Here is a 25013-nt window from a genome sequence, read left to right as displayed (position 1 = left end):
AGAATCTATTGGGATACAAATTACAGCTCGTTCAGGATTTGCAAGACAGACCAGCCGATGTAAGTTTTTCTACCTCAACTTGGTAACTCTCTCTCTCTCTCTCTCTCTCTCTCTCTCTCTCTCTCTCTTACATCTCTGACAGCTTGCTCCTTCAGTTTCCCCATGTGCACAAAAGTTCTTGTTATTCCCTTCAAATTAGCTAGGGAAGAATTATTGCAAATGTGCAACAACTTTATCTTGCTTCTCTGAGGTCGGGTAACATCTGGCAGAAACTAAGAGGTGACAGAGGTGAGAGGTGCTGGCGAATCAAAGCTTCAGATTTTCTAGGCATTTTCTACCTATACGTGCATGATTTCCCTTTTCTTTTTTTTTAAATCATTCAGAGCATAAGTGGAACAGAAACAGACTATGGAGCCAAAATATTTCCATGTCACTTTTTCACCTGGTCTGCTTCAAACCGCACGATATGTTAGAGGCGCACTCCGAAATCCCTTAATGCTGCCATAAGGCAATTTTGTTTTGATTCTCTTCCAATGCGACTGCCTGAAAAACGCACTTTCTCTCCCATGACTGATCTTCTTCTTGACTTCGGCAACTTTAGATTAGGAACTGTTGACCCCAGGGTTATTTAGAACCTGGAGGAGAGAAACTAGAAAGTGCAAAGTTTGTTTCCTGGTTTTGTCCCTCCCCAAGGTCTCCTCATCTTTGTTTGTGGCCAATGCACTTGCCAAAAGGTGGGTTCTCTTACGTTTGGGACTTTATAGCACGTATTGGAAGTTTCCAGTTAATTAGAATCTCCTCCACCCACTTTGGATGATGGATTTTGCAGGTTCAATAAACTATGTGTATGGCAGCATGCTTGCTATTTTTTTTTTTAAGTATCTACTGGCTTTTTGCCAAGTTACTGAGAGATTTTTAACATTTAATGTTCACCTTTGCCATTTTGTTTTGTTTCAGTTTGAAGACCTGATTTCTAAGGAGTAAAAACAAAAGAGGACACAATGACAGATGATCAAGGCCTTTCAGAGGTGGAGATGAGTCCTGTGGGGTCTGAGGACCATCACTGCCTCTCTCCAGGACCTTCCATGGCATCGGATGCCAGCTCTCACCTTACCAGTCCCAGCAGCGGTGAGATGGGGAAGGTGAAGAAGGAGCAGCAGGACTCAGAGGCGGATGATGATAAGTTCCCAGTGTGCATCCGGGAGGCAGTCAGCCAGGTACTGAGCGGCTACGACTGGACCCTGGTGCCCATGCCCGTGAGGGTCAATGGAAGCAGCAAGAGCAAGCCCCATGTCAAGAGGCCCATGAATGCCTTCATGGTGTGGGCACAGGCTGCCCGGAGGAAGCTGGCAGACCAGTATCCTCACCTCCACAATGCAGAGCTTAGTAAGACACTTGGAAAGCTCTGGAGGTAAGAATGGCTGGGGGATCTACCTAAGATCAGAACAAACTGGGGCACGTTGAAGAGAGAGAGTGACAATCAGGATGCATTGTTTTAAGGGATCTACCTTGATGCTTCACGGTGAAAAGGGGGGAGCCAGTGGGGTGTCCAAGAAAATGGGAAATAGACACATGGCTAGTGAATGAAGCATAAGAAGGAGCTTTCTGATTTGATTGTGTACTGCCAATATAAAATGTAGTTGATGTTTCAATTATTCAGTACTCTGCTATACAATTCCAAGACCCAGTTCACCTCCTGGCTGCTAACCTACAATCCCATAAGTCTATTTTTCATACACTATACACTTCACCTCCCTCTCTTGACCTGCTGCATTCTGTCTGTCTTCCCTCTTGGTCTTCTTTGGAAAGCTTTGTTCCCTTCTCAAACCACAAAGCTAGTCTGTTGGAGAGGGATTAGTGTTGGACTGATGATTCTCACCCACCTGACAATTTTGAAGTTGAATAAAATGTATTATCTTACGATGGGAAAACCATGGCAAATTTAAATGCAAATATGTAAACGTATTTCCTGACTGAAGAAAAAAACAGTTTTCAGGGGTTGAGAAGGAAAAAGACAATTTTTTTAAAAAAGCTTATTTTCAACTCATGATTTTAAGCCAGTTTCGTGATTTTGGAAATTCAAAGCATTTGGAGTTTGAAATCTTGCAGAAATTGATTAAAAATGGTTACGAGTAAAATAAAATGAGATCCACCTGTTCTGTTTTTTATTTTTTCAAATATATTTCGGCCCAAGTCTTGAAGGGGAGAGTAGGCTACACATTGGAAAGATCAGGTATGATAAAGAGTTTGGTCTTTCTATTAGAACCATTGCTGTCCGGATGCAGACATTAATAGCTGGTGACTCCTTCTCTGAAGGTGTTTGGTTGGATTTGGAGTTTGGCAGCAGAGAAACGGAGGTACAATAAAGGGCTATGCAAGAGTTGTGAGCAGTCTAACGGCAAGATTAGAAGCTGCAATCAGAAGATAAGTGTGTTTATACTGTCACTGAGCCATGATTGGCTCAGGAGTGTATTACTCCTTGCTGATCAGACTATGGCTGCAATCCTAACCACACTTTCCTGAGAGTAAGCCCCATTGAACAAAATAGGACTTACTTCTGAGTAGACCTGGTTAGGATTGTGCCCTATGAGAACTTGAGGTTGTTTCTGTTTACAGCCCTTTGTTACTCCTTACATAAAAGAGACAAACTAACGTCCACTCAAATAGTGAGTTAAGAACATGATATTCCTTACTCATGTACCTATGCAAAATCATATATTTAAGCTGCAATCCTATGCTCATGGATCTGGGATTAAGTCCCATTGAATTTATTAGGATTTACAAAGATAACAGAAGATCAGACTGTATTTTCTAAAGGTCTTTCTGGATTATCAATGCTTTGTGCATTGATTGTGCTCGTTCTTGCTCACCTGTTGTTAAATGGGATTCAGGCAACTTCTCTCGACAAAGCATTTATGTTTCAATTTTCCCAATACTCACATCACAATATATTGCTGTGGAAAACTGTGTGTGTGTTTTTTTTAATAAGCCCAGCCGGCAGGGCCATCACAATTTGGAAAGGTGTCTTGATTAGTTGTGAGAATGTCAAGGGTACATTTTGGACTGTGCCCATTCCACCACTAATTATGACAGACATATCTCCCCTAAAAAAGAACTAGTGCAGTGCCCATTGGCAGCAACTGTTACCCTGCACATGCCCGATCTTGTCTGATCTCGGAAGCTAAGCAGGGTCAGGCCTGGTTAGTACTTGGATGGGAGACTGCCAGGGAATACTGGGTGCTGTAGGCTTATACCATAGTCTTTCGAGACTGAAGGTTGCCAACCAGTGCCCATTCCAGGCTGTGGCCCTTGGCAGCATTTATTCTGCCAAGGGAAGACTCATGAGGGAGCTAAAACAAAACTAGATACTTTCGACAGTGTTTATAAAGACGGGATATAAAATGATTAAATTGATAAAATAAATCACAGTCTCGAGGCAAAGCACAGCAAAATCCCTTTGCAAGCTCCCTACTGTCTGCGCCTTGCTTTGATGCTTTATTTAGGCCCACTGTCTTAGTGAATATTACCTAGATTTCAATTCCCAAGTGAATCCTGGCTTTCTGGATTGGGTCACCGCCACCCCACCCCCCCACGCAATTGTACACATATCAACTCACCTTTAAAAGAAAAGATGGGTGATATCGCGGTGTGGAAGTCCCCCTGGCAGTAAGGCTATTCCCCATGCAACGTATAGGGATTGGATATTGTTCTATGGTTCCAGAATTGGGACTTGCAAAACAATCTTGCAAAATGCAGTAGGGCACAGTTTGAACCCATCATCCATACAAGCCTTAAGCAAGACAATGCCAATGTGGAGTTTCCCTTTCTCAAGGACTTGAAAAATCACACATTAAAAATGGACACCTTCTGAAAGGGTACAAAGTGCACATCAGTTATTTTCTTTTTGAATGGGATCCGTGGGGTTACAATTAGAGTTTCAGCTTTGATCTGAAATTGATCTGAAAAGCTGAATTTTAGAAAGATACTTTTCTTAGACAGGCAGGCAGGCAGAATGGAAGTTGCGGTTTTTGTATGATCACACAACTCTTGGCTTTGGATGGACGGATGGAATATAAGCAATACTCAGGTTGCTGCAGTTCCTGGAGTTGACCCACACTGGTTGTTTTCGAGCCTCTCTCTGATCCACACCCTCCCTAACCATTATTCCTTCAGGGGATCTAAATAAGCAGAGGCCCAGTTCATGTGATTAGCTTTGTTGAGCAATTTGACTGAAGGGAACCATGCAGCATCCATGTGATGGGAGGCAGAGTTCTACTTCTTTCCCAGCTTCTTGGTTCCGTGAACAACTTCAGAAAGTGGCTAGAAATATATCCCTCTAGACTCCCCTAGAACTGCCTGAGACATACCCCACTTTGGCACCAAAGCTTTCTCCATCGCGGATCAACCCACAAAAATATTTGAGACTGACAGCTCAATCCTAGGCATGTCTACTCAGAAGTCAGTCCCATTGCGTTCAACAGGGCTTGCTCCCAGGAAAGTGTGCATAGGATTGCAGCCTGAGTATCACATAAAGAGTTGGGGGTCACTATACTTTCCCCTTTCCTGGTTTCAGCCACAATGTGTCTGACGGAAAACCATCTGCCAGATTTTGCGCATCTAAAACAGATCTACTGACATTAGAGGCGCTGATCAAATAATCTAGAAGTAGACATTCAGCAGAGGATCTTGTTGAGATCTGTTCTTTAAGTGGTTTCCAATGTGATTCAACGGAGGATCTTGTTGCGAACTGTTCTTTAAGCCGTTTCCAATGTGATTCCAATTACCTAGGGATAATACTTACTGTTTTATCAAATCAAATGCCTTTTAATTCTTCTGCCTTCAGTACAACTCAAACAAAATGGCTTCCTCAAAGAACCAAAATGGGGACATGTGATGGTTCCAAATGAAGATTCCTAAGCCGTGGGGCTGGTTAATTGATCCTGCCCATTGCTCTACATCTACGCAGTGAAGCGGGTAAAACATTTTGTGGTAGCTCCCGTAGTGTGACCCAGAATACGGGCTGAAATGTTTTGCAAGATCTTCACAGTGTTTTGGAGACATTTGTGTATGCCACATGTGACTGTTCCTGGGCAAACTCACCACAACATATTCCAATATTACTACGTCTACCCCTTCAACTAATAATAAATCGGCTGATGCTTAACTGATTTAAAGTCAGACTGACCATGTTTTGGCATCTAGACAGATTATTTTAGTTCAGTCTCAGGCAAGGAACAATTTGAAATCTGCATATACAGGCATTAACTACTTTCATTTTAGAATTTCTTCTCTCTCGAACAGCAGATTTTCCATCCTTATTTATGACAGATGCCAACATATATTAATTTTATTGATGCTGGTCAAACTATGTTTTAGAGGTTTATTTGACAAACTCCAGATTTAAGGACTCTGTTTTGCCCTTAGTATAAGCAGAGGTTTTCTTAGGCAGAATGTTCCTATTGAGATATAAATCATCAAGGACCTCATGTCTCAGTTACATTGGGACATGTGTGTGTGTCATGACTAGAGCTAAGTAGAGTAGCTGTAGCTGTTAATTATAACTGCCTTCACTTAATGTACTATACTTTGTTACCCTGACCTAGTCAGAGTATTTTTTACCCTTATTTCATATAGTTTTTTAACATAACAGATACCTAATGATGACAGGGATGTAAGGATTCGGCACTGTAAAATGTTGTAGCTTCCATACAAAGAAATCTAACAAGGAACTGAACATGGGAATCTGAAATATATGTATTTCTGTTGGGTGGTGAGAAGCAAAAAGACAAGATAAAGGAGGGCATCTGCTTCTCAAAGATAAGCACAGGAACATATTGACATTGATATTTGAGCCTATCTACAATTAGTCCAGCTGTGTCATGGTACGTGGCATAAAAATTATACATTTAGGTCTAGATTTCCTTCTACCCAGAAGTGCAGTTATTTTTGTATTTTTTAAAAAATTATATATATTATGAGATTTATCCTGCTATTACCGAGTTGTTTCCAAACTTTTTGACTGGCAGCTTCCTTGACCTACTGGGCTATTGGCCGCAGCTCTCCATTAGGGCTACAATCCTATACATTGTATAGAACGGCTGGTTTTTTGTGAGGATTCCACGGCTCCCCTGGCTGGTTTCTGCTGCTTCCCCACAAGCCACAGCTCACAGTTTGGGAATCATTGGCCTAGGATATCTATGTGCTTCACAGTACAAGCCTATGCATGTCTATTCAGAAGTAAACCCCATTGCTTTGAATGGGACTTGCTCCTGTATATAGGAGTTTAGCCTTTATCACCATTATGAGCTATTTTCATTGTAAGTAGAATTACGGGTGCACTGATTGCGCTCTATAGAGTGAGGAATGCTGGTCCCTGGCTGAATGCTTCTTTCCTAGTATTTTACGGTACTGAACATTGCCCTTAAGTCACAAGTCTGGGTGATGTTCTGTTCCCTGTTAGCCTTGTGGTCTCATTATATTTGTTGTTATTTACCGTTGTCTGGCTCATGTGGGTCTGGCTCGAGAAGAGTATTTGCAATGTGTCCTGGGGCTCACATGAGGATGACCCACACGGGCCAAATCAATATGGCTGCCTTGTGAAAAAAAAAAATTCCCCATGTACTCCTTTATTTGCTTTGCCTTGTTTGTCTTTGCTAACAGAGACTTCCTTGTGTGCCTCCCTATTAACATGGCTGTACACGTTTTCCTCATTTTTTTTAATACTCCGCTGCCAACGCTTTTTTAAAAATCAGCAGAAATATTTCAAAATAAATATTACACCAAAATACACTTCAGCCTTTATTTTTTTTATTTTTTTCTTTCAGTCCCTGCTTTCCTAAGCTGAAATCTGGCACGACTTTGTAGTGGTGCTGTTACAGCATTTGAGCCCTTAAATGTCACTTGGGTATCAAAGTCATTTTCTGTTTTGACCCCAAAGACACATGAAGGGGATGGTTGTTGCTGTATATACCAGGTATTACAACCCTGAGGCATTCACTTCTTTCAGTGATGCTTGTGTGGGATTCCTGCACAAATCTCTTTGCAATGCATTGAGGTTACACAGACCATGTTTGGTGGTTTGCTCCCTTAACCATTTGATTGGGCCACTTCAACTGGAAAGAGTCAGAGATACCAAGAAGAATACTCGAGCCCCAAAAGAATGTTATAGTGTTTTAATCTAGATCATTGGGTCTCTGGTTGGTGGGGCAGCAGCTGCCAAAGAAAGCAGGAGAAACAGAAGGAGAAAAATGGACTCACGGGGAGAAAGAGAGGCCAACAAATCTAGATAGATATGCTAATGGCAACATTATAAATAAGACTAAAATGGGTCCAGTGTTTTGCAGGATGAGGTTAAATTACAGTGCAATCCTATGCATGTCTAGTCAGAAGTAAGCCACATGGAGTTCACTGGGACTTACTCTCATTGTAGCCTTAGTATCCTAGACCGAGAGAGGCAGAGGGTCGCTCATTTAGAGTTATTGGTGAAGACTGTTTTCACGCAAAGTTTAACATGTGATCATAAGTCTTGCGTTGGCCAGAATGCTCATTCATATTACCAATTCCTCTCCTCCACATTGTCTGCTATGTTAATAACAAACAGGTGTTCACAAAAATAGAGCAAGACTGGTTTAAGGCTATTTGGGTCTCATGTATTAAAATGCTCTGAGCAGTAGGCTCAGGCATCAGAATAGATGTGTCTGGTTTTGGTGCCATCAAAGCCCAATGCCCTGAAGTCAGAGTCTGAATCACACTGGCAAAGTATCTTGTCCTTATCTGCAGAATGTCCAGTACTGAACTTGCACTGTTAAACTTTTGCATGACTTTCTCCTTCTACTCTGTGATTCCACCTTCTTCTGAACTAGGAAATCTAAACTGTTTCATTTCAGTGGCACTTTTGGGGGCCCAGACAAGTAAATGACATAGAAGGCAAAGGGTTAAATACCCCTTGCCTCTGCACTGCAGTCCCCCATCTAAACTGGCCTCCATGTGACTGCTATTTTTAAAATAGCAACCCTAAAGTAAACCTTATTTTTTAAATCAACCCTAAAGTAAATGAAGATGCATTTAAGGTTTCATCTAATTTGGCTCTTATGAGCTTCTTCATAGCCTTTCCTCAACCAGTGGTATGGGTACCACCAGTGGTTCTTGAGGTGGTGTCTGATGGTACTGATGGGACCCCTGCCACCCAGAAGTGAGACCAGGATCGTGACACAACAAACAGCAATAGGAGACTCAGTGTGGCGGAAAGAGCAACAAAGCATGTACTTGTAAATCCCTCCTGTCCACCCCGAGCCTCTTACTAGTGTTTGTTGTGTCACATCTGGCCTCCCAACCTAAAAGCAACTGATGATGATGATGTCATCACAAGTTACTTCCAGTGGTACTTCAAATAGGTGGACCATGGGAAGTGGTACAGCAGAGGACAAACATTGAGAAACACTGACATAGATGGTTTCAGACCATCTTATTTCTGAAGTGTTCTTATGGCAGCCTGAGTACTACCAGTCATTCATACTGTACTCCCCAGGTGCCCAGGATCTCATCAGGTCTACTGATGTCCATCTCTCTAGTGCAGCCCCCCTAGACTCCAGAGGATGAGAGCAGCAATACCTCTACTGTTGTTAATCATTTCCAGTGGTGATATATAAAGAGGCAGCTTTTACTGATTTCCCCATCCCAAGATTTTCCAAGCAGGTCTGCTATAATCAGACATTTTCACAAATGCTTGCGATGCTACAGGAGAGTCGAACAACTGCAATTCTCTTTTAAACCATTTCTGCTCAACATTGCATATATGCAGCAGGGATCAAATGTATACACCTGTGGGCTGGGCAAAAATGGGTTAATGTGCCTGATGACCCTCTCCCCCCTGCTCCTGCTAAATTTAAGCATGCTCCTTTGGGAAACCTTATAAATTGACATTGAAAGGGAGTCATTATTCAGTGCCATAATACCTCCGCCTCATTGGACCCTGGGTGTTGCTGAAGGAAAGGAATATCTGTGTTCTTTGTGGTTTGCTTGAGCTCATTTTATATATCAGCCTTCCCTGCAACAAGCCTGCAGGTTATGTCATAAATGTTCCCATTTTACAGATGAAATGCTGATCGAGAGGTTCTTGCCCAGGGCACCTTCTCTCCTATATATACGTCAATTATATATATATAATTGCAGCAACAAATCGCAGAGTCTAGGAGAGTCACCGCAGGCTGGCAGGGTCTGTAATTGCATTGGCACTGACAGATTTGTTAGGGTTAGAAAACAAAGTTGAATGAAGTACAATCCACATCTGTCCATCTTACAGCCAACTCATTATGAAATCACACATCTGGTAGCCCTGAGTAGGCCCCTCTGTGACCTTGTGGCGAAACTCCTGTTAGGTAATCACCTGCCTTCTCCTCACAGTGTGACTCAGATTTTTAAAAATGATTTGTGATAACGGGGTGTGTGTGCGTGTGTACAGCTCACGTGTTTCAGCTTCCGTGGCAATGTGATAACTGCTTCTCTTTTATGTTGTAATTAACCACCCTAATTATTTCCCTTTTATTTCTGCTCCCCTGTCCTTGTGCTTCACACTACCTCACAGAAAATATGGGAGTACAGAGGATAATAATAACAGCAATAATATCCCACCTTCCAAGATGAACTTCTTGGAGTTCCCAAGCACTGATCAGACCCAGTCATACCACGTTGCTGTATAACTTGGGTTGTTCTTCAAAGGCTAACTGTTCGTTTCAGGAGTTTAGGAGTAGCTATTTCAAATGATCTTTCTTTGGTGCACCATATTGCTGCTAGATCAGGGGTAACTGCACGAATGACATTTATACCAAACAATCACTTGGTCAATGAAAACCCTTCTGATATGCCCTCTTCCAGTGCTGCTTTGAGCAACATTGGCTCCTGAGGAAGCACCCTTGGCTGATTTTATTTTCTATGTAAAGTTTCTGTCTTTCTGACAAATCAGTCACCTTCAAGATGTCTCCGATGAGTGACCCCAAAATGAAGGCACCTGTCCTCACTGAATGAGGAGGGCTCTGTAATCCAGGAGGTTGGCTTTCAATTAAGCATTAGGGAGGGATTGTAACCACTGAGCACCACTTCAGTGCCTGACATCTCCTGGTAGGGTTGGGGGAAAACCCTGCCTGAAGACCCACTCCTCACCAGTGTGGACAATACTGAGTGAAATGGGATTTATTATTCTAACTCAGGATAAGGCAGCTTGCTGGAATATATGGAATAATAAAAGAGCACATTGGGGCATTTGGACATAGGGCAGAGTTTCCAGGACCTATGGAAAACTTTGAGTTTCAGTACTTCTTCTAGTAGAAATTAGGTACTGACTACAGTGAAAAGAGCCCTGTCACAATCCGCTGTAATGGTTTCTACTGTAGTTGAATTGTTAAATAAAGAGCTTATGGGGGATAAAGTGGGGCTGAATTACATGTGCATTTATCTCCTCACTTGCTGTCTCATGGATAGATGACTTGTCAATGACTAAATAGCTAAATGTGTCCGTTGTCTTCCTTGTATTGTATTGTCTGCGTTAGCATCAGCAATATGGAAGTTCTGGTTGTGATGATTAAATCTGAGGTGGCTGATTTGAACATGGGAGTTTCTTCATAAGCAATGCCCATGAATGTATGAACGGGTACTTGAATGTGGCAAAATACTGCACTTTTTAACTTCAGCAGGAGGGGAGGCCAGGTGAGGTTTAAGAGGGGCTTCTCACAGAGGAATTAAAAACAACAACCCTGGAGTATTTTTGAAGTTGAGTCTTGTTGGTTAGTTGATAGCAACAGGCTGCTTTTCAAGACTCTCAACAAAAGCACTTCTAGAGGCTCAGATGATGAGGAAATCACTGGACCTAGGATAGCTTTTCACATTCACCTGGATACTGTAGAGACACTCGGCTCTAGCCTAGTAAATACCCCTGCATGTAGAAGCCTTGAAAGGCATAACTTTTTAAGAAGTGGAGGGACAATATTGATGGGGAGAGAAGCAGGTGGTTATGCTCAATAGTGTCAGACAGTGCTGTGGGAACTAAGCCTCCCTTGTGATAGTTTTCACACACACACACACACACAGAGAGAGAGAGAGAGAGAGAGAGAGAGAGAGAGAGAGAGAGAGAGAGAGAGAATTATTTAGACTAATATTGGAGACCCAAACTCTTCCAGCAGGACTGGAAAAATAGAGGCCAAGAAGCTGGCGGCCCCATTGCCATCTGCTGGACAAGAAATCAAATAACAAATTTCAGCCAGAATAAAGATTTGATAACACCGGAATGGGTTCCTGAGGACTTGGTACTGCAGCATAAGAACACAAACACCCCCAAATTGAGAATGTTGTGGCATATTAAAGCCTCATTAAATCACTGTTAAATGTGCCTATGAAATGAGTGCGATAGGCTGAGGTGTATCAACAATATTCTTTGCACATGTCCAGGAATTTTTGGGAAGATCAGTCAAAGATGTTAACTTAGAATAAATCTACATTACAAGTGTATATTTGTGTTGTAGTATTAGGTGAGATGGCTTTCCTGAAAGACTCTGGAAAATTGGGGTTTGGTGAACTACTAAGAGCTGTCTCTTAGAGATTCCGAGCCTCCATCACAGAACAGTGGAAAGGAGTTACTATTAAACAATTTAAAGCCTGAGGTGCCGCTATGCCTTGAGGGATCTTTTAGCCACATTTTATCTATTCTCCAACATGTAAGCAAGCAAAATGCTAGCAATGCTAGCTCAATATCCCGACCATGCATAATAGCTGTAAACCTAAATGGTGGGTTATTTTTAAAGGCTGTAATACATGTAGTCGCAATACAATTCACTTCATGAGTTGGGAGAGCACACGCCAGTCTAAACGACAAAGGCTGAAATCCTAACCACAGTTTCCTGAGAAATAGGACCTGGTTAGGATTTCGCTCAAAAAAGAAACCCTAAATCTAAACAAAATGTGCACATAAAAGGCCTGGCAATCAGTGGAATGGGGAGTGAAAGTGGGTGCTTTCCAGCAGAAATGACGGCACAGGCTATGCCCAATAGGTGCTCATGACACTCATGCTTGCACATGCTGCTTTAAGTAAACGCTCCTTATTCTATACAAACGTGACTTTTGAAGTTCCTTTTCACTTTCAGGTATTTTCAGATTCTACCATTATTGGAATTTACACATCCCACTATGTTGTGCCTTGTTTAACAAGAAACCGTGATATCCCCATGAGAAAAGCATGGTTCAGGCACCATGTGTGCAGATTCTGCCCCACCAACTGGGGTGCATATCATTTGAAGAAGAGAGTGAATAAAATCTTGGAAAAAGCACATAGGTGCATTGAACAACAGATAGATCTACGCATGAGGGTCAAGGCTTTCAAACTTTCTACCTTCAGGGAACTCTTTGCTTCAACTCTTTCTGCTAAGGTAGTGTTCTTCAACCTGTGGGTTGTGACCCCAGCAGGGTCTCGAAACTTCATGGCAACCTTTCAAAGCCTGGTGCAAGACGGGCTTGAGTCTAATCCAATAATGGTACTTCCTTAACAAAATTGAGTTCTTGATATAATCCTGCACAGCCTCTTCTCGCTGTCTTGCCCCACAGCTTCTAAGACTGGCCCTATTCAGGTTTCTGCCTCACAGGGTTCTTGTGAAGACACAAGAGGACACAAGTGATCAGGGAAATGGTGTGGACGGGAGCAGGGGTGGGCAGCAACTGGATCAGGGTGGGTGGATTGGGTCCTGGGAGGGATTGGCAGTGGGTTCCCAGACTCTTTATTTATTTAGAGCACAATCCTAACTTGCGCTGGAAGCAGTCAGGCCAAAGGGCCTGCACTGCATCCAGTGCAAGTTTGGGGCCAAAAGCAGCGCAGCCCAAGGCAAGGGGAGACGTTTCTCCTTACCCGTGTCATGCTGGAACGGCCCCAATGGGCCTACTCAGATCTGGTGCAAATCTGAGCAGCCCGGGACTGCCCTGGATCACCTGGGAACAGGGTCAGGATCCAGCATAACTGTAGTTGCCAGGGCAGCTGACCCAGCTTGGGATCAGGCTGTAAGACTAACAGGCCCGCAAGACTGCTTTTGGTTTAAGAAAAGAAAACAAAGAAAAGACGTGAACCCTCAATTTAATTGACTAACAGAGGGGGAGGGGGGGTCTGTTAATGTTGAAAGTCCATTAAATTCGAATGCATTTATGACAATGCACACTTGCACAACTAGCTTTTAAAGAGGTAGGCAATGCCTATTATTTCTGAAGTCTGTTAAATCAAGGATTCATTCTATTAAGTCATACTTTGGTGTCTCCTGGTCGGCAATATCAAGTCCCTAGGCTTTCTAACATCTACATCTACAGTTTACCTTCAGCCCCAGCTGCTCTGATATTTGGATTTAGTGCATTTAATTAATTAATTAATTAATTAATTAATTAATTAATTAATTAATTAATTAATTAAAGTTTTGTTTTTATAATTGCTGTTGAAGAAGTATTAAGAAGCAGATTAACCTTCACTTATACCAAAGGGCCAAACCACACACAACTTTAAGCGCCTCCTTTGCATCTGTGCGCTTGCTTTCTCTTTGCTTAATAGCACACGTTGGGGGGGGCTCCATCGACATCAGAACCATGAGGCTTTTGGCCCACTCTATCCCCCACCAGTTTATGCTATGCAGCCGCATTGCTAGAGCACATGCAGTGGGAAGAGGCAAACCAGGTGGCCAAGGAGAGGTTAGTAAAAATATTTCTTGCTTACCTCTCCGTAGGCCACCTGGCCATCAGTGGGTTTCCTTGGACCTACTCCTGCTCCTTTGCTGGTGTAAGTCCAAGGAGAGTCAGGGGGCTGGTCCAGGCTAAGAACGGGGTATAAGGTGTGCTACTGCTGAGATCCTCCCCCTGCCCCAAACTGCTCCCTGCTTGATGCAATCCCCACCCTGATCCTTCCCCTGCCCAACCCATGCCTGCCCCACTGCCATCCTACCTGGTGAATGTCAAGGATCCACTGACAGGTGTGTGGAGCTTCTGGCCATTTGCACCAGTGGCTCCAGAGCGCATGACAGCAGCAGGCCTTTCACTGCTATTGGATTGGGCCTTCCAACTTTCTTCACTCCACCATGGTACTGATCTAGATCATGCCCCCTCCCTTAATTGTTCTTTCATTAGGGAGAAAAACCCCTTTTGGATCCAGTCTTTGCATAGCAAGTATGAAAAAGAGTAAAGAGGGGCAGGATAGTGTAGTGCTTCTGGTGCTGAACTTAGACCTAGAAGTTCCAGGTTCAAATCCCTGCTCAGTCATGGAGCTTCCTGGATGACTTTGGACAAGTCACTTTCAGTCTAACCTACTTCACAGGGTTGTTGTGAGGAAAAAGGGAAAGAAGGAACCTATATACACCACCCTGATCTCCTCGGAGGATGGGCAGTATGAAGGGCAGTATGAAAAATAAATAAATGGCAGTAAGACCAAACAAGCTTTCTGAAGGACTACCTTCCCCTGAAATGCTTCTTGTTTCTTTGTGGACACCAAAAGGACTCTCAGTTGGAGTCCAATGCAATGAGAGCTCATGTATTACTTTGAATATTATGCTGTGTTTTAAGGGCTTATTTTAAACTGGAACTGACCAAACGTTAGTCCCAGAGCCTAATTTCAGTGCCAGAGCTCATAAAAATGCAAGGTGAACATCTTTAAAATCTAAAGTGAGCGTCTTTAAGCAGAAGACCATTTCCTTGCCAGCAGGTATCCCACAGCCAGTACCAACACATCTAGGATTCAGGAGGCGGGGGAAATGGCTTCCAGGAAAACCTGCTCTTAGCACTGCTCTTTCTTGCAAATAGCCGTAGACTGTGCTTGCACCTCAAGGAATTGGACACATCTCGGGCTTGCTTGTGTCTTCAGTAGAGTCTAGTATATGATGCACTTGGAGTTCCATCTCAGTTTTGCTTGTGGTACAACATAATATGGGCTAGTCTCTTTGGGGTGTTGGGAGATGAAGGATCCTCTCAGTGCAGGAGTCAATGAATTTGCTGGTCTTTACAAATTTGATCCTCTGATTCCTTGTCTGGAATATCAGAAATAAAAAGGCTATCAAAATTATTATTAATTACACTCCCTCCCCCTTTTCTTCTAATATGGAAGTCACGTTCCCATCCAGGCACTGATTAGACCGAAACCGCTTTAGCTTCAGTAAAGCAGCTCTATCACCTGCCTTCATATCACACCCTGGATGATCAAAAGCCAAATATGAAGTGATGGGATTCAGGCATATGGATGGCTGTCAACTCTTTCTCCGTGCAAATGCCCGTGAACAACTTTCCCTTGGAACAGTGCTGCCGTGCACGCTACATCTGGCCTTCTGCGTGCGTGCCTTAATTATCATTGCTCTGTGCTGGATCAATGGCCAAGCCCTTCTTACCACACTGACTCATCTGCAGCTGACAGAGATCGCGATGTGTGTGTGTGTGTGTGTGTTACAGCAACTCAGCGGTATCATTTACAAGCAGTCAACCCCTAGCATCACCAGTACTCTAGATGTCGAGCGGGCAGGGACGTCACCTTCATCTCTCTCTGATAACAAAACAGGAATAGATGCTTCTCCCCTCTACCTGATTGCACTGAGTAGTCCACATGATGGAGGGGCAGGTGGATATGAGGTTAAAGCAGCTTTAAGACTGATGGCTTTTCTTGTTGGTTTGTTCCTTTCTGGGTCCATGCAAAAATTCCTTTGCATGAAAGGTCATGAAGTGGGGGGGGGGGGGAATGCTCAGGCAGGAAACAAGTGAAATCCAAATCCCTCAAATCTCCCAGTCTCTGCCTGCTCATACCAGCTTCACTTTGCTAAAGCTGATTTGAAGTTCTGATCCCTGGGAAGAAAAAAAGGGAAGCAGGGAGACATGGAAAGAGAAGACAAGGATGGGGTTGGGGCGGTGCAAGGGGAATGGTCTTGTGCAGTACATTCAGAGAATTTGGAAGAAAAATTGAGAGTTCAAACATGCAAAGAAAGACTGTGGTTCAGCTCTGGGAGGAATTTTCTCTGGGAATATTGAGATCACTGTTTGTGTTGCATGTTTAAGAGCATAAGAAGAGCCCTCCTGGATCAATCAGATGCAGCTTTTCCCTTCTAGATTGCCAGCCACATCCCTCTGGGAAGCCAGTAGGGCCTGACAGCAACAGGCCTCCCTACTGTTGCTCCCCATAGTAACTGATATTCAGATATAGTGCCCCAAACATGGAAGTTCTACTCTTACAGATAAGTTGCATCTTTTTGTTAGAAGATCAGCAACTTTACATTTGAATTCCTTAAGAACTCTTGGGTGGATACAAACTGGACTGCAGATTCGTTAGTTTTTAATTTGTTGATGAGACCTCAAAACGTCACCTCTTTTTGCCTCTGTTAGATTCAGTTCTTCAGATCCCTCCTTTAAAAAAATAAATAAATAAAGGTTCATGCACAGGTATCTGTCCCTCTACCACAGTTAAGAAAACTGATGCAAAGATTACATTCAGCTTTGCCACAATCTATATATACTCTCTGAACACATCTTCCACTTCCTTATTGTCTAGAAGTTGAACAGCCTTTCCTGTTTCTGATGTATTTAAAAGCACTTTTATGGTTGGTTTTAATGTGTTTACATCCCTCAAAGTCTTTTTGCACTCACCGTGTCATCGCGAGCTTGCATTTCTTTTGCCACTGTTGCAGTTGGGGCAAGACTTCCATTTTTTGTAGAAAGCCTTCTGGAAATTTCCTCCTGCCAATTACGGTTCCATAACACTGCATACTTGTCGTTTTCAGAATGACATCCTTCTGTCTCAGAATCAGAAGAGGCAGCGCTCATGGATGCAGTCATAGAATTATCCAATCTGTTTGCTGTGTGAATTGGCAATTTCTCTGCTGATTAGTATATGGTACTAACATCGGGATCCAGTCACAAAGTGAGCAGTGGATTTTCTTCCAAGCACAGCAAGAAGTTTTAAAAGACACTGATGCACCTTAGAAATAGGCATGATTCCATATCTAGGTCTCCAACTCCTTGGAAATTATTGGAAATTAGAGATTGCTGGACTGAGGAGACATTTTAGGTTGAATGAAGAACTTATTTATTGGTTTGTTGGTTTAAAAGATTTCTAAATCACCTTTCCCCAGGTTGCAAGCCTAGGGCCACAAGTCTGGCCTATCTTGAACAATATAGATGGGGGATTTGGATTCTTGGGGGTGGTGTGTGATAGATGGGGGCAGAAAGAGAGATATGAAAGCTGGTGTTGAACTCACAGTGCCCCAGTGTTTTTAATCTCCTGATTAAGGCAATGGTGGAATGCCATTTTTTTAACCCTCTCAAGATTTATTGGTATGAACTTAGGTCAGCACCATAAGAGTTTCCAGTGCAGGCCATCTTAAATAGTCACTGCTTGAGAGAAACCACGGAACCAAATCTTCAGTCTGCCATTGTTTTTACTATGGTCTGTTTATTTTAATTCTTTACCCCAGTTATCTCTTCATCCCAAACTCTCTCCTGGACTGTCTGAGTGCAAGGGATATGGAAATTCCCTGACAACTCCAGGTTCACTTTTGCCCATGTGAAGAATGGGCAAGCTGCTTCTCCTATTTGGCTCTAGGCAATGGTTCCCAAACTGTGGGTCAGGACCCAGCAGTGGGTTGCGACATGATTTGTAGTGGGTCACAAAACTAACACTGACAAGCTGATAGCTGTCTAAGAAAATGTATTGAGCTCTATAGGAAACCAAAAGGAGCAGCATGCATGTGTTTACTTTTGAGTAGGCAACTGTGCCTCAGCTTTTATTGAAGGCGAGGCAAAGGAGAATGCAAGGCCATCAGAACGGTTCTGGTCCAAAGAAAATGCAGCTCAACAAACACTCCAGAAGGTGGTCCCCACTCCCACCATAGTAAAAAAGATAAAAACAGAGGCTTGAGTGGCTGGTAAAGTGAAACTTTTTTTTTAGTCTTGTAAAGCTAGGTGGGTCCCAGTAGAGTGTCATTTTAAAAAGTGGGTCCCTGTGCTAAAAAGTTTGAGAACCACTGCTCTAGAGGCAGAGCAGTTCTAGAGCTCAAACCTGATTGAAAGCTCTGTTTCCAAACTCATTTGTTTGGAGGAAGGCTACAGTTACTCATTGTGAAGGGCAGAGAACTCTATACATGCTCTGGAACTTTCTGCTCTGAGTAAACTATTTGGTCCCTTCCTGTTCTTTTTTTTTTTTTATCGAGCAGGACTGTTCAATGCTTACTAGTGTTGCTGGCTCCTTATTGCAGTTTTTTTTCCTTTGTATTTTTATGCTTTGTTTGGCTTACTGTTGGACTTATTGCATGAATTTGTTTTCAGTGATGCTTTTTAAAGCTTGTTGTAAGTTGTTTCAGGCATTCAAGTCTGATATGGTAAGCCAGGGTATAAATGTTTTCAGTAAGAAATAAATATAGACGTTATTATTGGTCTGTCAGTCATAAAGAAAAATTTTTTAGGTGTCTAATCATCTACATTTTATGTGATTATTAATCAATTCATCAAATAAATTTGCAAATCAACAAAACCTCAACATAGAATTTTCTCTAAGATGTTTTGAAATAGATATTGCTAGTGACCAGCAGAAGTTTTCATAAAGAACTACACATACCCCTAATATGCTATATATTTTGGTCCACTGCAACTGAAATGGAGCCAAAGTTGGTTAAAAAAGCAGGATATAAATATAAAAGGAGGATATAAATATATCCTGCTTTTATTTACACACACACACAATTTTATATACAGGTATATATAATTATATACAAATAATAAAGTGCTGATGAAAATGCAATATCACAATTTAATAAACATAAGCAATCAACTCATTACTAGATAGGAAGGCCATGCTTAAAAGCCATTTCTGCTCAGTGTTGCATATACAACAGGGATTAAATGTCTACACCTGTGGGCTGGGTAGAAATGGGTTAATCTTTTTTCATTCTCAAATTTAGTAATTCTTTAGAAGCAATAAACAAGTGCACCAGTAATTTGCAGCCCCACCAGTTAAAGTTGAGTTTCACCAATGAACAAAATAAATCTTCCGTTGTTTAATCTACATAGGTAGCACCAGAGGAGTGCAAGAGGGCCAGTGGCCCCCCCCCCCCAACAATTAGCTCGCCCCACTCTGCTCTCCCCAATTGCTGGATCATTTCATGAATCATAAAGTGGAAATTAAAATATGTCTGTGATCCAAACCTTGCTACCTTGAAATTTAACTCTGTCAAATCCAATCAGACTGATTTCCGATAAAATACATTAAAGGAGGAAGAATGTGAAATATACAATTGTTTCTCTCTCAGAAATCAAATGCATCGGAGGAGATGGGCCGCCTGACATCGTTGGCGTCACGAGGGGTGTGTGGGCTGCACTGGATGACGTGCATGGGGGGTGGTGACACCACTACTCAACCAAAATGTTTAAAATATTTTAAAACGTTTAAAATAATACCATCATGTTATACATCAGTCAACGTGTGATTTCATGGATAATTCAACAAAACAAACTGCGTTGAAGTATCTCTATTCTATCAAAAGTTATAGCCAAAAAAACGAGCAGGGCGGGGCAATGGTACATCCCCATGCCCGCTGTCTGGGGTGTTGCTCTGCCCACTGCATGGGAGGAGATCCATCACAGGGGTGACGCCCTGGCCTCTCGCACCAAGTGACACAAACCCAAGTGACGCCATAGCTTGACACAGGGCCTCTGAGAGGAATTTTATCAGGGGTACAAAGTTTCTTTTGGGCCCCTTTGCAAAGGGGGAGCGGTGAAACAGAGCGGGGGAGGGTGGTGATGGGCAGGCAGTATAGGGGCAGGGAGGGGCAAAGCAGGGTAGGGGGAGCGTAGAGACAGCTGGAAGTCTTTGGAGTCCAGGTCTACCAACCCATGTGGCATCAATAGTGTCCCCAGCATCCCGTGTGGGCAACAAGTCTGAATAGATAGGAAAATGTCAGATCCCAGGAAATTTCTGGGCCCCTTCCTTTGACTCCTGGACCCCCCTTTCAGCCCTGGGCCTGGGTACAAATTACCCCTTTACCCCCCTCTCCTAGGCCCTGGCTTGACATGTAAACAACACATGAAGGCAACAATGGCTGCACGGTCAGCCATTTCGGGAAGTGGCTCCCTCCGTATACACTTGTGATGGTTTCCACCATGTCAAAACAACCCTCTCGTTTCTTCCTAGGTTGCCTTGGGGTGATGACTGCCAAAATAGCCTGGAAAGCCAGTTGTAGCTTCATGGTTATTGTCAGAGAACAGGCCGTTACGAAACCTCAGAAAAATAATTTTAAAAGAGTCACAATATTCCGCTTTTAAAAATGTTCAAGCAATTGTGCCCCAGTCGATTATATGTGACTTAACAACTTTTGCCTGCATCTTGGCGAATGCCAGTCAGAAAGATAATGGCATTTCATCATTGTCTCTTTCTTCTCATTCCTTTGTTATGTGAACATTTCTATTTACTGAGAACGTCTTTGTTGACCAGCAGTAGATCAACATTCATAATAAGAATAAAATTTTTTATAGAGCCGTTCTTAAAAATCAAGTAATCCATCTCTCAAAGAACAACCAGTTAATATAGAGCTTTAAGAATTCGGCAAGACACTTTTCTCTTACGAGTCTGTGTCAGCAGACAAAAGTGGGCAACAGACAATAGTGGGCAACTGGCAACTGTGTTGATCCTCAACACAGAGAACAATTGCACAAAGAAGGATTACTCAGAAGTAAGCCCATTGTGTTCAGTAAGGGTGTAATCCTACCTTGCTCATAGGAAACAAACACCTCTACACGTGGGACAATTTATGGGGAAGGGGGGCTGTCTTTTAGGCAGTTGTCATGTGTGAACTGGTCTTCAGATTTTAGCCTAGAAGACCAAAATTACAGCTACAATTACATGCAAGTGGAAGTGGAAAAGTCCTCCTTCTTCCACTTCATGGCTACTACAGGAGCTAGAAGCGCTCCTGCTGTCTTCCTGATCTGTCAGACCAGAGGACTTCTCCTCATTGGGATGTGAAGGTTACTTTTTAGCAAGACGCATAAGATCTGTTCTCACTCCCCAACAAGTTCTGTGGCACCCTGCTCTTCTTCCTCTCCAACAGCCCCTTTGGCCAGCTCCTCCCTGGAATGCAACCTTTAGCCAGTTGTCTATCCCTTGGCATTCCTTCTCTGCTTGTCTAAATTGCCCAGAACAACCTGCATGTGCACCATAGGCCAGGCTTACATTTCACAAGATGACTGCCTCTCACAGGATGTCTGCCTGAGAGGCTATTGCCCCAGCATCACTGCCAAAGGTGATGCTTTCCCAGAAGCATTATGCTGGCTCTTGAGCCACAGATAGATAATCTACACAGCTGCCTGTCCATTTGATGGGGTGGTATCGGCTAAGTCCAAGGTAGACTCCAGACCATAATAAATGAAACTGGCAACCATATTTTTTACTACAGCTTGATTAAGCCATTTCTGCCCAACATTGCATATATGCAACAGGGACCAAATATGTACACCTGTGGGCTGGGCAAAAATGGGTTAAAATTACTTCAAGGGCCAAATATGGCCGACAGGTCACCAGTTGACCATCCCTGACCTATACAAAAAGTGACTTCCTTTTATAAAAGAAGACAAAGGGAAACAAAAAGACTTCTAGTCCAATCCTATGCATGTCTACTCAGAAGTAAGTCTCATTACAGTCAATGGGGCTTACTCCCAGGAAAGTGTGGATAGGATTGGGCTGTGAGTCAAAAGGAAGAAAGGTATGGGATTTTGTCCAGCTATGTCTAATATGAAGACCAGCAGGATCCTGTCCCAACAGGAGAAAATTCCCAGTGCCACAGGAGTGAACTTACATTTCTATAGTGCCATTCATTCAGCGTTCTGCAAGACTGTGCTGTGTTTTTAATTACTCCCCCCAAAAACAGTGTCTGTTAAACAGTATCTTATAAAGCTGTGCCTGTTAAAACAGAGTGGAAAGTGAAGCCAGAACAGAGACCCTAAAAACGTCTACTACACGTTGGCTTCTTAACAGGACATTCCAAATTGCACAGCTCATGAAACCACACAGAATAAAATCAGGAGCATGCAGCAGCTCCCTGAAATATTTGATGGTCCACGCAGACAACATCGCAATGCTTTTCTCATTGAAGAAATTGGTAGCAAAGCGATCTGATCAAATTCCGTAAAAGAAAACTCTCACAATTGCATTATGTGACTGAGGCCCAAATCCTAACCTACTTGCCAGCACTGGCATAGCTGTGCCAATGGGGTGTGTGCTGCATCCTGCAGTTGGGTGGCACTCATGGAGGCCTCCTCAAAGTAAGAGAATGTTTGTTCCCTTACCTCGGAGCTGCATTGCCTTTATGTCAGTGCTGGAAAGTGGGTTAGGATTGTGCCCTGAGATGACTGATCCACTGAGCATCGATCAGTAGGCTCTAAAAAAAGGAGTCAATCCCATGCTCAGTAGTTTCACGGCCTGAAGAGTTTCACTCGTTCGCTTCAGAATTTCTGGGATTGATCAGTTGCATGATAAACAATAATCTTTCAGAACTTTGTCTTTGCCCTCCTCTCTCTGATGCTATGATGGTCTCTGGTGGGTTACATATCAGTTGATAGGGCCTGAGGTGTGTTTTTTTTTCCTTTCCAGTTGTGACTAACCTGTTTCCTACTCCTTCCCCTTTCCCCCAACTGTCTCTGGTCTCTTTAAGATTGTTGAATGAAAGTGATAAGCGGCCCTTCATCGAAGAAGCAGAACGGCTGCGGATGCAGCACAAAAAGGACCACCCGGATTACAAGTACCAGCCACGAAGGCGGAAAAATGGCAAGGCTGCCCAGGGTGAAAATGATGGCCAGGCTGAAGGGGAAGCCGGCGGGGCTGCCGCTATCCAGGCCCACTACAAAAATGCCCACTTGGACCACAGGCACCCTGGGGAAGGATCACCCCTGTCTGATGGGCACCCTGAACATTCCTCAGGTGAGTCTCATGAAGACAACAAGGCCAACAGCCAGATTCTGAGTTATTCATCCCAGCTGTCTGGTGAAGCAGCAGCTGTCTAAAAGTTCTCAGACAGCACCATGAAAGCCAGGTTTTTTCCTTGGCATGACTCAGTATTTCGGTGAGACAGAGGTGAGTCTGGCAATATAATGCAAGTCATGGTTAATTCATTGCTCTCTTGCCACAGCATGTATTATACTGAGTAACCAACTCTTCCCCACCACCACCACCCCCGCTGACTTCCATATTTATTCTTGCCCCTTCACTGAAGGCATGATGTCAGTAGTGCTATGAGTTGCAGGGAGAAAAGTTGATCAAGAAATTCTCTTGCTATGAGGCTGTTCCCCTGCTGCATAGGAGATGAGGCGTACATTTTATTTCTGTCCCTGTGTGTTTTTCACCTCACAGGTCAGAGCCATGGACCGCCCACACCACCGACTACTCCGAAGACAGAACTGCAGTCGGGTAAGGCTGACTCCAAGAGGGAGGGGCGTTCCCTGGGAGAAGGCGGAAAACCTCACATCGACTTTGGCAACGTGGATATCGGGGAGATCAGCCATGAAGTGATGTCCAACATGGAGCCCTTCGACGTCAATGAGTTTGACCAGTACCTGCCACCAAATGGACATGCTGCCCACCCAGGCCATGTTGGGGGCTATGCAACAGCTGCTGGTTATGGCCTTGGGAGTGCCCTGGCTGCAGCCAGTGGACACACTGCCTGGATCTCCAAGCAGCATGGAGTCTCCTTGTCTTCTGCCACATCATCGGTGGTAGATTCCAAGGCACAAGTGAAAACAGAGGGCTCTGCTCCAGGGGGCCATTACACTGACCAACCCTCCACTTCCCAGATAGCATACACATCCCTCAGTCTGCCCCATTATGGCTCAGCTTTCCCCTCTATATCCAGGCCCCAATTTGACTACCCTGACCACCAACCCTCGGGACCCTACTACAGCCACTCCAGTCAGGCTTCTGGCCTCTATTCGGCCTTCTCATATATGGGACCCTCTCAACGTCCCCTATACACTGCCATCTCTGACCCGGCACCCTCAGTGCCTCAATCCCATAGCCCCACACACTGGGAGCAGCCTGTGTATACGACCCTCTCAAGACCCTAGGGAATGGGGAGCAGTGACCAAAGCAGCAGCGGAAAGGCTCTGGAGAATCAGCCCCAGAAGACGAGCCTCCCAGTCCAGAAGTCATTTGGTGTAATCCAGTTGCCAGAACCCAATGAATATCCGGGCGTGTCTATCTTGACCACAGTTATCGATGGCTCACCTGGCTGGAGGAAGGTTCCCATCCCCCTATACTTCCCACTCCTGATTGGCTTCCAAGATCCTGTAGGCCTTCTAGGTGAGAATGATTCTAGGCATGGAGCAACTAGGGGCAGGTTTTTTGATGGGCAGTTCAAGGATTGAAACCAAAAAAGAAATTGAGAGATAATCCCTTCCGTTCCCCTTCCCCACTCTTAAGCTATCCAGACCATCATTCGGATGGTTTAGAAAGAAAATGGTGGCCATAACTTTGCCACTTCCCATGGATGAAGTGTGGCTAATCAGGCACCCTGGCAATATGTTGCAGGAGAAGACATATGAAGGGTGCTGCCAATATCGACATTGCTTTAGGATGTTCCTGCTTCCAAGTCGCACCTGCATGAATCTTGTTCCCCATTGGAAGACCAACCTATGCTTGCTTTTCCTGTTGATATTTGGCATCTGCATTCCACCTTCCCCTGTCCATTCCACCACTTCTCTGCTGCCTGGCTCTCTTAAGAACTGTTCAGTACATTAGACTCAGGAACTGCATTTTATGCTCTGGCCACCTTTGCATCACAGCATGTAAGCGTGTGTACATGTTGGTCTTTTGGACCATTAAAAGGCAAAGGGGACTTTGTTGTTATGAACATTTTGTATTGCTAGTTTGTTTCCAGTACTTCCTGGTGCCCTTCTAAACTTCCCAAGCTACCCTTCTAATATTCGAGATGATACCCTGCCTGCCAAAGCAAGTGCTTTTTTCCTTCTGGTGTGCTTTTGAGTACATGTGTGTG

General features: G+C 43.6%; 1 protein-coding gene across 1 annotated transcript; it reads left to right on the top strand.

Annotated features, from left to right (window-relative positions):
* Window positions 1-25013, top strand: SOX10 (SRY-box transcription factor 10). Its single transcript, XM_066633403.1, has 4 exons — window positions 1-59; window positions 958-1411; window positions 22680-22945; window positions 23375-25013. Exons 2-4 carry the CDS (start codon window positions 1002-1004, stop codon window positions 24082-24084), a joined length of 1386 nt encoding a protein of 461 aa, XP_066489500.1. The 5' UTR covers window positions 1-59; window positions 958-1001; the 3' UTR covers window positions 24085-25013.

The sequence above is a fragment of the Tiliqua scincoides genome, chromosome 7 (assembly GCF_035046505.1).
Source record: "Tiliqua scincoides isolate rTilSci1 chromosome 7, rTilSci1.hap2, whole genome shotgun sequence".
Classification (NCBI taxonomy): domain Eukaryota; kingdom Metazoa; phylum Chordata; class Lepidosauria; order Squamata; family Scincidae; genus Tiliqua; species Tiliqua scincoides.
This window is presented reverse-complemented; position numbering and strand designations above follow the sequence as displayed.

What these genes read in the sequence shown, in the direction of transcription:
- SOX10 (XM_066633403.1), top strand. Translation starts at nt 1,002, where the DNA reads ATGACAGATGATCAAGGCCTTTCAGAGGTGGAGATGAGTCCTGTGGGG. An exon ending in ACACTTGGAAAGCTCTGGAG is followed by an intron (nt 1,412 to 22,679) that starts GTAAGAATGGCT and finishes GGTCTCTTTAAG; the next exon opens with ATTGTTGAATGAAAGTGATA. An exon ending in GCACCCTGAACATTCCTCAG is followed by an intron (nt 22,946 to 23,374) that starts GTGAGTCTCATG and finishes TTCACCTCACAG; the next exon opens with GTCAGAGCCATGGACCGCCC.